General features: G+C 41.2%; 1 protein-coding gene across 2 annotated transcripts in view; it reads left to right on the top strand.

Moving 5' to 3' along the window:
* Nucleotides 1–14040, top strand: part of Man1a1 (mannosidase alpha class 1A member 1) — a 173176-nt gene that overhangs the window by 152146 nt on the left and 6990 nt on the right. For both annotated transcript variants that reach the window (XM_021173671.2, XM_021173672.2), the window contains exons 9-11: nt 741–856; nt 5694–5913; nt 6624–6796. In XM_021173671.2, the coding sequence (XP_021029330.1) occupies nt 741–856; nt 5694–5913; nt 6624–6796 (509 nt within the window). The remainder of the gene's footprint in view (nt 1–740; nt 857–5693; nt 5914–6623; nt 6797–14040) is intronic.

Below are 14040 nucleotides of genomic sequence, written 5' to 3'. Positions count from 1 at the left end.
GGATTGTTGCTGAGCTTTCGTTTATTTGATTTTTTTTGGGGGGGGGGGGGACTACTTATTTTTGTTTTATGTTCATTGGTGGTTTTGCCTGCATGTATGTCTGTGTGAAGGTGTCAAATCACCTGGAGCTGGATTAGATACTTGTGAGCTACCATGTGGGTGCTGGGAATTGAACTAGTGTCCTCTGGAAGAAAAGCCACTGCTCTTAACCATTGAACCATGGCTGCAGCGCTCCAGCCCTGCTTTCTTCCATTTTACGACACCTGCCACATCTGCTTTCTCCCCTCAAACTTAGAACAATAGAAAAATTAGTCTTTTAAAAAGTAAACCCAAGGAGTTTCTGGCTTTGTATTTTTTGTTTTATTTAATTCCTAAAGTTTTAATGGATCTAAACTAAATTTAAATTGAAAACACTTAAATATAGACTATGGAACATTTTAATTTGCCTTTTTTTTTTTAGTAGAGAACCAGGTTTTTAGAATTAAATGTGACACTGGCCCTCCATTATTTCTCATCATGTTTGCAGGAATAGCCTATGACTATTGAGGATGCATCACATGACTTCATAGCCCATCTGCTGGTTTCAGAAGATCTTTCTGAAAGAGGGGATTTGCTGGGACTCACATGTTCCATTGAGCTGCAGCTGACGGGTTTTGAATCCTAGCCACTGACATGATTTTGCTGCATTATCTGAATTCAACGCTGAGTCACTGGGAAATTCACTTCCCTCTCTCTTTCAGATCATGTGTCGGTTGGAGGACTTGGAGACAGCTTTTATGAATATTTGCTTAAGGCATGGTTAATGTCTGACAAGACAGATCTCGAAGCCAAGAAGATGTATTTTGATGCTGTTCAGGTAACCCAATATTTAAATCGTCCTTGCTCGTCAGTTCTGCATATTACAACTTACATATTAATCAGGTTTCAATGTTAAAAAAAAAAATGGAGCTCTTCGTGAGTGGCTTATAAAGTATTTTCAGTTACGGAGAGTTCAATGTCTACAGTGTCATTTTAACCATCATAAGCAGACTTACAATTTTAGTTCTAACAGAGCAATGAACTATTATGGACTTCAAGCCCCACTTGAGTCATAGATCTAGACAGGCATTATGGTGATTCCCTGTACCTCCAGCAATTGGGGAGGGGGTGTGCAGAGGGTAAGAGGACTGCTTTGAGTTTAAAGTCAGACTGGCTACAGAGTGAGTTCCAGGCCAACCTGAGCTACTGCCACCAATGTGAAGACAGGTGGTCATAGACCAGATACCATTCAGGTCAGGTCAAGAGATCATATGGAAGACAGTGTTCCCTGAAGATGACACTGTCCACTGAGGTCATACTGGTGTCTCTATGATGTTGCCCTGGTGGCATTGCCTGATGGCACATTGCCTGAGATATACCCCTTTCCCTAAGAGTGTACTGATGTTCTTTTCTTATTGCTACATTTTCCATTATGGGGAAGGTTTATATTCTGAAAACTGGCTAGATTGAAATTGCTGATGCTCGCTGACAGTCCAATGCTTCTGCTATTTGAACACATCTCCAGAGATCTAATAAAATTATAACTAATTCCATGGAAAATTTACCTTTTTCTTGACTGCTCAGAATATTTTTGTAATCCATACTATTCATTTATAAGGGCAAAAGACTTGGAATGGGCCCTCATCTATCCCAGGGTGGCATGGAACCTTGACATTAAACTATTCCTCCTGCATCCACCTCCCAAGGGCTGGGATGTCAGGCACATGCTATCACATCTGGCCTTAGACACCTGTGATACCATTTATTTTAAGTCTTTATCCTAAATGAATTTTAACTATTTTAACTTCAAAGTCGCCCTCTTAAGGCCTTGATAGTCCACGAAAAGCCCTTTTGAAATACTGTTTGAAGTATTTTTCTGCTAATTTCTAGAAATGTTCCCATGTAACTGTGAGTGTATTCTGTTTATACAAACAGTTGAGAGGAAAATCCATTAAGAACAAATGAGGCAAAGGGTTTCCTGTGACTCTTAATTGTCAAAAAGAAAAAAGAAATTTTAACTCGTACATTTTCAACTTTGGGGGCAAAATTAGAAAAAACAAAATGTTGAGTTTAAAAGCAGCATTAACAATATTTTTACCAAAGTTGTGCACAAAGTTCTGTTACTGCACAAGATCAAGATATTGCCATTCCATCATGAACTGGGAGGCGCTCACAAGCTCCCACTACCAGCTGAGGGACTTTCAACAGTTGGTGTATACTAGGGGAGAAGGGTGTTTTATTTTATTTGTTTCATTTATTAGTTCACTGTTCATCCCATACACAGAATCCCTCCCCTCATCCCTATCCACTTCTCTGAGTGGGTGAGCCTCCCCTTGCTATCCCTCCCACCCCGGCACATCAAGTCACTGCAAGACGAGGCACATCCTCTCCCACTGAGGCCAGACAGGGTGGAAGCCCAGTTAGGGGAACAGGATCCACAGACAGACAACAGATCCCTGGACAGCCCCTACTCCAGTTGTTGGGGGACCTGCATGAAGCCCTCACCGCACATCTGCTACATATATGCTGGATTGGGGAATCTGTTTTCTTCAGGGTTTTGGCCATTGGTAGGCTTCGCATAACATCACACCTATGTGTTCTGTGGAAACAAGACTGTGGGTGGCATGGGGAGCAGGGGAATGGGAAAGCAATAGAGTCACATGACACATCTTGGAAAATCTAACTCCAGAGACCAGCATCACGGTACAGATCTAAGTTTATTGTCCAGTCCATAAGCTTTTATACACTGTTTGACCCAATCCCAAGCCCCCATCACAGCTTGCCACATTAAACCTATGCTCAAAGCACTGCCTGGTGAGGTAACTCAGGATTGGGGAAGTATCATCACCTATGAGTATTTTTGTGCAGACTGGGAAGAGGCCATCTCTCTGGCCTCGGTTCCTCCAGGTGTGCTGGGAGTGAATTTAGATCTAGTGCTTTGTATGGCAGATTAGGACTCTTGGAGAAGTCACAGGAGCCTGTGGTGCCTTGATCTTCATCCCACCTTTCCTTCACAAGGTTGGCTTCCACACCCCCTACAGTGTGTGAGGGCAGCACTACTCAGACTCAGTGGGGAAGGTTGGGGGGGAGGGTTCTTTAAAAGGACATGAAGTAGAGAAGGGAGGCAGAGGGAGTGTGGAAGAACTTGAGGAAGGGTTTAGGGGAGGGTAAATGTGATCAAAACACATTGCATACATGTACAAAGCTTCAAAGTATAAATAAAAAAAATAACATATTTAATGTGATTGAGATGAGAGCAGTAATTCACCCCTGGGGCATAAGGCTCTGTTGACTCCAGAAGGTCATGGGCCAGCCTGAAGAACATAACAAATACAAAACATAAACAAAACCTGTTCTTATCAAGAGGAAGGCAGTGCACATTAGTCTTCTGACTTGAGTCAGTGGGGACATGGTCACAAGTTTTAGCCTTAGGTCGATTCAGATAGGAGTGCTTTAATTGGACAGTACTTTGACCTCTTGGCAGGTTATCATGGCCTTCCCTGGACATCATGCAAAGAATCTGTAATGGGGCAAGATATGTGGGCAGGTGATGTGTCATTTAGGAGTCCAAAGGCTTCATCAAATTAATACAGATATGGAAGAATTAAACCACAAAATGTTTCATGCTCTTTTTCCTCAATCAATTCCCTATAGATCTGACACACACACACAATTTTATTTATTAGAGTCATATTAGGGCATATTTACATTTTTTTTCATTTCCACACAAAACCATTGCTTTGGGCACAGAACTTCATCATAGTTTATTTTAGGAGGGAGCACTTGGTCAGAATCATGCAAAAAAAGAATATGGTAGTTTATTCACTCTCCATAACAGGGTAATAATGTTGCTCTAATCTGTGCTCAAAAGCTCTTACTCTTGCCATGGAGAAAGAATAATTTCCTGGGTGATGAACAAGTATCTGCTTGAAGGACTTTATTGCAATTTGTGTTATGAGAATTGTAAATAGCTAAGATGTTCAGTTGCATTAAATGAGAATGAAATATTAATGTGATAACTAAACCATCAATAAAATTAGCTTAACCACAGCTAATGAGCACAGCGGTGTTCATTTGTTCCTGACTGTCTTGCTTTTGTTTGTTTATTTCTAATAAAGGTAGAGAGGGTTACATACGCATTCTTAGTCATTCTTCTACCTTCCCAAATGTGCATCCTGAAAACCCTCCTTTTTCTAACAACAGAGGTCACTGCAGACCCCTTGAGAGTCCTTTCCTTCCTGTGTCACATTTTTCTATCAGCAGGATTGGAAATTAGCAATTCCAAACCTAGTTCATACTTTCAGGTTTTTTTTTTAAATACAAGGCTTATTTTATTTCTATTCTAACCTAGTTTTTTGATAATACCAGCAGTCTGTGGGCTTAAATAAAATATATCTTACGAATACATTTTGTAAATATTATTTTTTATTCTTGGTTTAAATGTCATTTGCTTTAAAGTTTTAAACTGTACAGTAGTATGTTTCTCAATAGAATAAATGGGAGCTGAGTGTGACTTAATTTCTCTGTGTATGTGTAGGTACACATTTGCGCATGTGGGCAGAGGTCAACTCAGGTCATTCCTCAGGAGCTGTCCTCCCTATTTGTCTGGGTGACATGGTCTGTCATTGTCCTGGAGCACACTAATGAGGCTACTCTGGCTGGCCAGCAAGTCCCAGGCCACCGGCTTTCTCCTCCTGAACACTGAAATTGCAAATGCCACCGTTGGCAACTTTTCTCCATGCTTTACTGAGCCATCACCCCAAACCATCTGATTGGTCTCTTATTGCCACCTAAGAGATATAAATAAGTGGCTTACCAGGGCTAGTGTCTATACTGAATTCCTTTAAACAAAATGCTGCAGTCTTCAGCATAGCTAGCATTGTTTCCATGTTATGGATGAGGAGTATACTCAGACTTACAGATGTGTTGAACAAGTTACCTGCAGCATTCCTCAACAGCATCGGAGGTACCATCTAAATCCATATACTCTGACTCCAGAACAGCCCATCTTCACCATCCTCTTTTTGCTGCTCAAGCCTAAGAGGGAGAAAACAGCAATACCACCATCATGGATCTTAGACCCCAGCACGTTCTGTTCTTCATCTACAGTGGGACCTGGGCTTTGAACTAACTCAGCTGAGACATGGTGTCAGGGTCCTGTCTTTGAGAAGGGAGTGGTACTTAGGGAATGAGAATGGCAAGTGTTTGTTCATGGAGCCAAAAAAAAAAAAAAAAAAAAAAAAAAGCCAAGGAAGCTGGGCCAATAGAGAAAATCCTAACCAGATGAATAAGTGGAACATGGAAAGAATTCTGATGAAATTCGATTTGAGACAATAAGCAAATTGCAAACAATAGTTTTAAGTTGTAGTTGTTTTAATTGTGTTCACATACATATTTAAAGTATATATGTATGTTTTTAATTATAATATAAAACTGAGCTTGTTGTTGGCATATGCCTATAATCCCAGCACTCAAGACCTGAGGCAGGAGGATTGCTGCAAAAGGCAATCCCATCCTGCATACCCGGCATAGTGAAGTCTAGGCAATTTGTGTTCTATAACAAAGCCACGTCGTGTAGAAAAAAGAGGAAAGAAAAGGAAATAATTGATTACACAATAATAATAGAGAATTTATGAATTCGAGAAGAGCTACAATTTAAAATGTCTTCTTTTCAGGCCATCGAGACTCACTTGATCCGCAAGTCAAGTGGGGGACTAACGTACATCGCAGAGTGGAAAGGGGGCCTCCTGGAACACAAGATGGGCCACCTGACGTGCTTTGCAGGAGGCATGTTTGCACTTGGGGCAGATGGAGCTCTGGAAGCCCGGGCCCAACACTACCTTGAACTCGGAGCTGAAATTGCCCGCACTTGTCATGAATCTTACAATCGTACATGTGAGTATATGTTACTCTCCATTCATAGGCCATACCTTCAAGCTTTGACTTCATTCAGAAAAGGGCTTTGCCCTGGCCATCATCCAGGAAGAAGAGGGAGGGAGGAGAAAGAAAACCACTGTGAAATTTGATGATACTGACACCTTAAAAGGAATTATGCTCATACTGAGAAGTCACTGCTTTATACAAAAATATACATCTTAGTGTATCGAGTAACAAAAAATAGGCCATTCAAGTTTAAGTTTATTTACTGAGCTTTGCTTTACCTCAGTAACATTGAGCAAGGGTCTCCGACTCAAAACAAAAGGAACTTCCCCAAAGCCCCAAAGGAGATTATATGTCTGACTTCCTATTTATTAATTAGGCACTTATACGCAAAGATTAAATAACCGGCCTTTTGTGACATTCTAAGAGAACTCTCAACCACCAAGCTTTCAGCTACCTAGCAAATATGGCTGCAGGACCTTCTAGAAACCCAGTGGGTGTTCAGTAAATAGGAGGTAAATGGGAATAAAGAGGAGAAAAAAAAAAAGAATTGTCACTTTCTAAAATGGATTCTTTTAGCTGATACAAATTTAGAAATATCTTGACTATTGTGTATTGTATGGTGTGTCTAACTAGCCCTTAATCACTCTGGGGTTTCTGATTTTTGTCAAGGTCCTACCCTTGTTCAGGAGGTAACCCTTGTTAACTGATTACATGTGCTCTAGATGTGAAGTTGGGACCGGAAGCGTTTCGATTTGATGGTGGCGTGGAAGCTATTGCCACGAGGCAAAACGAAAAGTATTACATCTTACGGCCCGAGGTCATCGAGACGTACATGTACATGTGGCGACTGACTCACGACCCCAAGTACAGGACCTGGGCCTGGGAAGCCGTGGAGGTGATGTTTGAGCTTGCATATTTCTTACAGATCAACTTCTTAGTGCAAAAAATGTTCAGTGTTGACTACAAACCTGCTGTGGCAACTTTTCTGAGATTTCCATACCTTTATCAAGGTCGTTCCATTCAGGGCTGCCCGTTTCTGGCTAATTCACTGTGTAGAGTGGGCTTTAGCTTTGGCTTACGGAACAGACATAAAACTGCATTACAGGTCGACTTGAATACTGAAGGATATAGATCTAGACAGGAAGATCTAGAAAGGCATGATACAGCATGAAGTTATCCTAACTGTAGAAAGAATGGTTGCTTTGTTCCACTGGGGATATTGGACAGCTTCTAGATGTTCAGCACTGTCTGTTGTCTATTTGAAATCCATGTTTTCCCATTGCTCCTTGGGCTTAAGTGAAACCCTATGCTTTTACGTAGAGCACAGGTCCTCAATCTGTGATTCACAACCCCTTTCGGGGTAGCCTGCCTATCAGATGTTTACGGTATGATTCATAACAATAGCAAGATTACAGTTATGAAGTAGGAACGAAAATACTTTTGTGGTTGAGGGATCACCACAACATGAAGAACTGTCTTAAAGGACCTCAGCACTAGGAAGGTTCAGAGCCACTGTCCTGGAAAGAGCTATATGCTTAGCTCTCGGAAGAACTTAGAGAACAGTTTCCCTTGGACAATGGTTGTCCACCAGTAGAAATTCTCTACTCTACCTCAATATGGTGCTTTAACTGCTTTTCCTGGGTTTCTTCCTACCAAATATGGAACGTTATCTCCCAGATCTGTGGTGCTAGGTCCGTAGGAGTTTCCCTCACCTATACATCAGACCATGGCTAGTTTTAAGGGCTATTATGCAGAAAGGAGTAGGAGAAAACACAGAGAATAAGAGCAAGCAGACATTTTAATTATTCTGTTCTCCCTAGCTTCTTGGTAGAAAGCTAGCTGTCTTAAACACTGATCATAGAAAGGACTCTGAGAAGTCTCAGGAAGCCCATGTCAAGGTAAATATCACCTCGGGAGACCATTGATTAACCATCTTTACCAGCCGCTTCACCTAGTGTATCTGTTATCACTAATAGTCAGTCATTTTAAGGAAAATATTCCATTCTGTAATTATATTCAATCAGTAGTGATTCCACTTGTTTACATTTACATTTTTTCAGCTAGAAGGAAATGTTAAAAAGTGAATTCCATCCAAGCCTTCGTGATAAGGGGCTGGCTGTGACTTGGCCTGCAAAGGAATTATGAGCTTGAATTGCAAATACTGATTAAATTGGAAACATCAAGAATAATGTATTTCATCAGATCAGACACCAGGGCTGGGGGTGTGGTTTAGTCGCTGGAATGCTTGTATTGCAACACATGGGCCTAGGGTCTGATTACTGCACCAAAACACTGCGCATGGCAGTTCACACCTACAATTCAGCCCTCAGGAAACAATGGGATCAAAGCTCAAGGACATGCTCTGCTCTATACCGAGTTTGAAAGCATCCTATCTCAAAAAAGATGCAGCTTACTATACTAGCTTGGGGGACTGCATTCAGAAACCCCCAAAGCCATATAAACTACAGGCACGGCTGTGTGATCAGGTAATCCCTACAATGATAAGAGTGCCAGAGACAAGCAGATTCTCAACTGGCCAGCCAGTCTAGCCACAGCAATGAGCTACCTCAGAATACAAAGCGACAGAGGATACCCAACATTGACCTCTGGCCTCCACATATACTCACACAGGTCAGCATAGCTATACACACCGATACACACACACACACACACACACACACACAATCAAAATTAAAAGAAAAATCTAACAGAATAATCTGTAGGGGGCAACGTCATTTCACATACTACTCACGGCAACACTTCATGGCAACATTATAGATATTAAATGTAAAAAGAAAAATGATAGACAAAGGCTATCAAAAATAGGAAATCTCTGCTACTTGGTGGGCAGTAAATGGTTTTGCTTGATTCTTCCAGTGAGGGGAGTGTCTTTGTAAAAATAGCCTTGGTTTCCTATATGTGAATCCTCATTCTTTACTTAATGTGACATGTGCAAGGAAATTATTTCCCTCTGTCCAAACCAAGGTGTCTCCTGATTTAGATCCTAGTCATTCCAATTAAAACTCAGCTGGAGTGCTGAGCACAGACTCCTGAGGTCTTGCCTTTTCTACAGAGTCATGACCAATACTTGCCCATTCTCATGCTCCCTGCGCTTCACCAGCAACCGCAGTGCAGGGCTCTTCCTGTGTAGCAGAAATGCCCTGCTTCATAGCCATTCTGATGCTGGCTTTTGCTCCTCCTTCTAAGCCCTAAGAGATCACAGGTAGCAGCTATGCCAGGAAGAAGTGGGATCACTTTGCAGTAGGCAGCTCACTGCAGTCAGGGAGCTGGCTCCAAGGGCAGTCTTTAGCCAATGAGATTCTAGAGCTGGTGTCTAACCATGTTATTCTTCTTTAAAGAACACTTTCACCATTGCACATGCTTAATGAACAGCCCTATGACCTGTCCTCCACTGCACACAGCTGGAGCCCACTCATTGCACGGGACCTAATACCTCCTGTTTTATTCATCTAGACTCACTTCCTTCCAGATGTCATCTCAATAAACTCCCTACTCACAACCTCTGTTGCATGTCACTTTTCAGGGAACTCAACTAAACTGTATGGAAATGAAAAATCACCTAGTATAACTCTATAGTCACACACAGCATTCTGGGCTGTGGAGATGGCCCATTGGCTAAGTACTTGCCTTGCACACTGGAGCCTCAGAGTTCAGATCACTAGAAACCACATAAATCCAGGCATGCTAGCCTATGTCCATTATCCTAGTGTTTCTACTACATGATGAGAGGTGGAGATAGGAGAATCCACAGAAATTCATGGGCCAGGAGGGGTGAAGTGGGTATATAAGAGGCCCTGTCACAAACAAGACAGAAAGTGAGAATCCATACCCAAAGTTACCTAGTTAACTTTGTATTACACACACACACACACACACACACACACACACACACACACACACGAAATACTATCCTTTTCCCAGTGTTCTTTCACTGATATAGACTCAGTAAAACCAATTTCCATGTCTTCATTAGATAGAATAATTATTTTAAGTACATTAGGACAGTGCACATAGCCACGGTGCAACACTGGAGCCTGCCTTCCTGAGTAAATAGTACACCAATAATCATAATCATATAGGCACTTGTGAACACACCTCCCAAAAGGAACTTCTAGCTAGTACTTCATTTGCTATCTGTCAGTAATGGCAAGAACAGTATTGCATTTGTCCCAATTGAATATGTGACAGCTGGCAGATAAGATTTATCTGAATAATAGCGGTGCCTACTTATTCGTACAGATTAGGTAATGTCACAGCTGATCCACAGAAGATAAGTCCTCATGGGACTTTTGCTTTCTTCAGTTTTCTTTGATGCCTTGCACCTCAGGCTTTGCACACCAACATTCAGAATCTGAGAGAATAGTGTTTCTTTCCCAATAAGGCTGCTACTTCCCCAGCTGTGATCCTTCCTCCCAAACGCTCTCTGATTTTTTTGTGTTTCCTGAGCCTTTGTTATTTTTTCCTTGAGACCAGAGAAATTTCAAGCAGACACCACCAATGGTGTTATAGCTTGGGGGTTGACTCTTACAAATCTCTGCGGATTGGCTATTCAATTCCTATCTTCATAGAGTGCTTCCTGACTTGAGTCTGACTGGTCCCGCTGGCTATTGGCTTCCTCAGCCAACCCCAAATTATAATCACTTGGGGTCAGGTTTGTCTTCTATCCACTGATTCGAGCTACAGTCACTATAAACAGCCCTAACATCCTGTCCTCTGCTGTTGGCATGCTGCAGCACATTTGGTCCCTAATAACATAAGCCCTTACACAAAATGCCCAGAGGCTGAGCACTGCCAGAGCAGACTAATGAAATGATCTGCTCAAGATGTGACAGTGTCCACTGTCGAGAAACGGTTAGGATGAGAATTCGTCCTGTTAGCCGAGGAAGCCTGGTGTGCCCAGCTTCACATGCCTTATATCTCAACACTTATACTTTTGTTTGGGGAAATTTTGTTATAAGTACATATTAATTATACAAAATAAGAGGACTCGTGATAGCATTTCCAGCCAGTGCATACAAGTGTTCAGTTCATGCATTTAGACTTTGACTTGGGGGTATTTCGTTCTTCTAAATAGTCTTCTACATTATCCTCATTTCTAAATTATTTTTCATTTATCTAAAGCCTCAAAAGCTTGAAAATAACTAGGCTACTGAAAGGCCTTTTTATTGTAGTGAATATTGCTTTGCCTTTGTTGAGAGCTCTGCCCATATTAAGGAATTTCAGAGACTGTAATTAGCGATCTAGGCCTGAGGCCAGTGGTCCACTCTCACCATCTTTGTGTTCTTGACAATTATCTTAGCCATGGTTTCTTTTGCTCTGCTGAAATATCATGACCAAAAGTCAACTGGATAGGAAAGGATTTCTTTTGCTGACACTTTCACATCACACTGCTCATCACTGAAGGAAGTAGGGCAGGAACTCAAATAGGGCAGGAACCTGGAGGCAGGGGCTGATGCAGGGAAGGGTGCTGCTTACAGGCTTGCTCTTCATGGCTTGCTCAGTCTCCTTTGTTATAGAACCCAGGACCACCAGACCAGGTTGGCACCATTCACTATGAACTGGATCATCCCCCATCAATCACTAACTCAAAAAATTCTCTACAGGCTTGCTTACAGCCTGAACTTACGGAGGCATTTACTCAATTGAGGTTCCCTCCTGTCAAATGACAATAAAACCTATGTCAAGTTAACAAAAACTAGCCAGCACAACTCTTGTTCTTATTGTCCAATGAGGAATTATGGGAGAAAACCTATGAGTGGGCATGAACTGACAAGGAAGATGTCTGTGTTGTCTATACCCAAAGGCAACACTTTTCTCTCTTCCCCTTTTCTGGTGTCTTTTGTTTCCTTGGTTGGTTGGTTGGTTGGTTGGTTGAATAGAGAGATGGCGAGATACTTGGTCACTGGGTTTTTGTGGTTTGCTTCTCTCAGGGTATCATTAGCTAACCCAGGCCAGCCTCAAACTCAGTATTCCTGCCTGAGCCTCCTACATGCTGAAATCTTTATCTTTCCTTTGATACAGAGGCATGCACCACCATGTCCACCTGCCAGCTCTGTATCAAAGGAAAGAACTCATGAAAATTCCCATGGATAGAAAGGAGAGCTAATTGTACTTCCTGGCTTCTCTGCTTATTATCACCAAAAGAGCTTCACGGGAATGAATGGGCTATGGAAGGTTTGGTGATTGAGATCATTTTAAGGAAATATTTGGAAATTCAGTTTTATTATATCCGAGAATAACCTCACCTGACTTTTTTTTTTTTTAGTGCTGACCATTTTTTTTCTCAATTTACAAAATAAAATTTGGCTTAATCCTCTCATCTGATACTTGGCTGCTTATCAAAAAGCCCTTTCTATCATAAGAAGGAAAGAAAAAAAAATAGTTGGATGTAGATGTTGCCTTTGGAGTCCTCTCTCAATTGTCTTATGGTATAATATTTAGAATTTAATTGAAGCATCGTTTTTAGATCGTCATTTCAGTTTTGAAAGATTTTTTTTCCTCTTAAGCACTAAATCATGGGGAATTGTTCTTTTCTTTGTTCATATGGCACATTGGCTCAGCTTTATTTAACCTAGCAATTTAGTGCTTCTCATGGATGGCTGCTTTCTTCTCCTTTTGCCTTATGTTCTCATATGAAAAATCAATGACCTCATTGTCAGTATCTGTTGGTTGTGGCTGAGCACAGGGTGCAGTGTCCCTGCTCGCTCATGAGCCTTCATGGCTGTTACATGCTATCTCTTTCCTCTTCTTTGAGCTCTATTTTCAAAGTATAATTTTTTTCAAACCCCTTTTCTAGCTTATGAACGTTTTTCTCTACTAGCATGAAAAGGTCTGTAACTTTCAGGAAATTGAAATATGATTCAAAGACTAGCCATGGAATGGCATAGTTGGTTAAAATAATTGCTTTGTAAGCATCAGGACCTGAGTTCAATCCTTAACACCCCACAAAAAGCCAGGCTCAGAAGCATCCACCTTTAATTTCAGCACTGAGAAGGTTTGGACAAGAGGATCGCTGGGAATGGCTAGCCAATCCTAAGAGTCTAGTCTAATTGATGTGCTTCAGGCAAACAATAGTCCTTATCTCAAAGGATGTGATTGTCTTCATAAGATTTACATCTGCGGTTGTTCTCTAGCCTTCATACACATGTTTCTACTCATATAGAAATCCACATGTGCATACATATTTGAAAAGAGATAGAAATGTGATTTATAAAATAAAACAATAAATATAAGTAATAGATCTTAGAGTAGGAAATTAAGACTTTACCTTATTTTTTTCTTTTACATTTCACTATTACTCTTAATGTATTGTGATTTCAGTTTCTTTGCTCTTAGGTTTATACAGTTTTATTAGTTAATTATCTCATTGCTTCACAAAATAGCCACCAAAATCAATTTAATAAATAAAAAATGTTTGAATGTTCATAGTTTAAGGGTATATTCTTCATGGCAGGAAAAGCCTAGTAGAGGGAACTTGAAATAGCTGTTTATGTCCACAGACAGGATTCAGAGAGAAGTAAATATTTTCTCCAGTTTTATTCAGTCTTGGAACCACGTTCATGGTATGACACACATTGACAGTAACTCTTCCCTCCTCAGTTAAGTCCTCTGAAAGCACCCTCCCATGCTCACAGTACTCCTGGACGTGCTCAGAGCTGAAGGGGTTGGGTAGACGGTGAAGCATCACAAGCACAACCTCTGACAACTCAGCTTGAGATTCGGACATACATTAGTCTGTAACATTCTACCCCCAACCCCTGAAAAGGCACACAGTCGTCTCAAAATGCAAAATGCTTTGTTTAAAAGCAGAAGTACAAAATCGTCTAAGCCTTAAGGTCATCTTAACCATCTCTCTAAAATCAAATTTCCATATTATATACCTCCACTATACAGTGACATAGAGCAAGTGTTTCCGCTCCAAATGGGGGCATGGGATAATGGCAAGGAATGATTAGTCATACAGGACCAAAACCCAAAGGAAAGGAAAACAGGAAAGCCTATGGCTCTGTGTCTGGCATCTGGTGTTTGTAGTGCCATCATTCTGAGATCCAGAAGCTTTAAAGAACCCATGGGGCTGGTGAGATGGCTCAGTGGGTAAGAGCACCCGACTGCTCTTCC

This window comes from Mus caroli, chromosome 10, assembly GCF_900094665.2.
Source record: "Mus caroli chromosome 10, CAROLI_EIJ_v1.1, whole genome shotgun sequence".
NCBI classification, from domain to species: Eukaryota; Metazoa; Chordata; class Mammalia; order Rodentia; family Muridae; genus Mus; species Mus caroli.
This window is presented reverse-complemented; position numbering and strand designations above follow the sequence as displayed.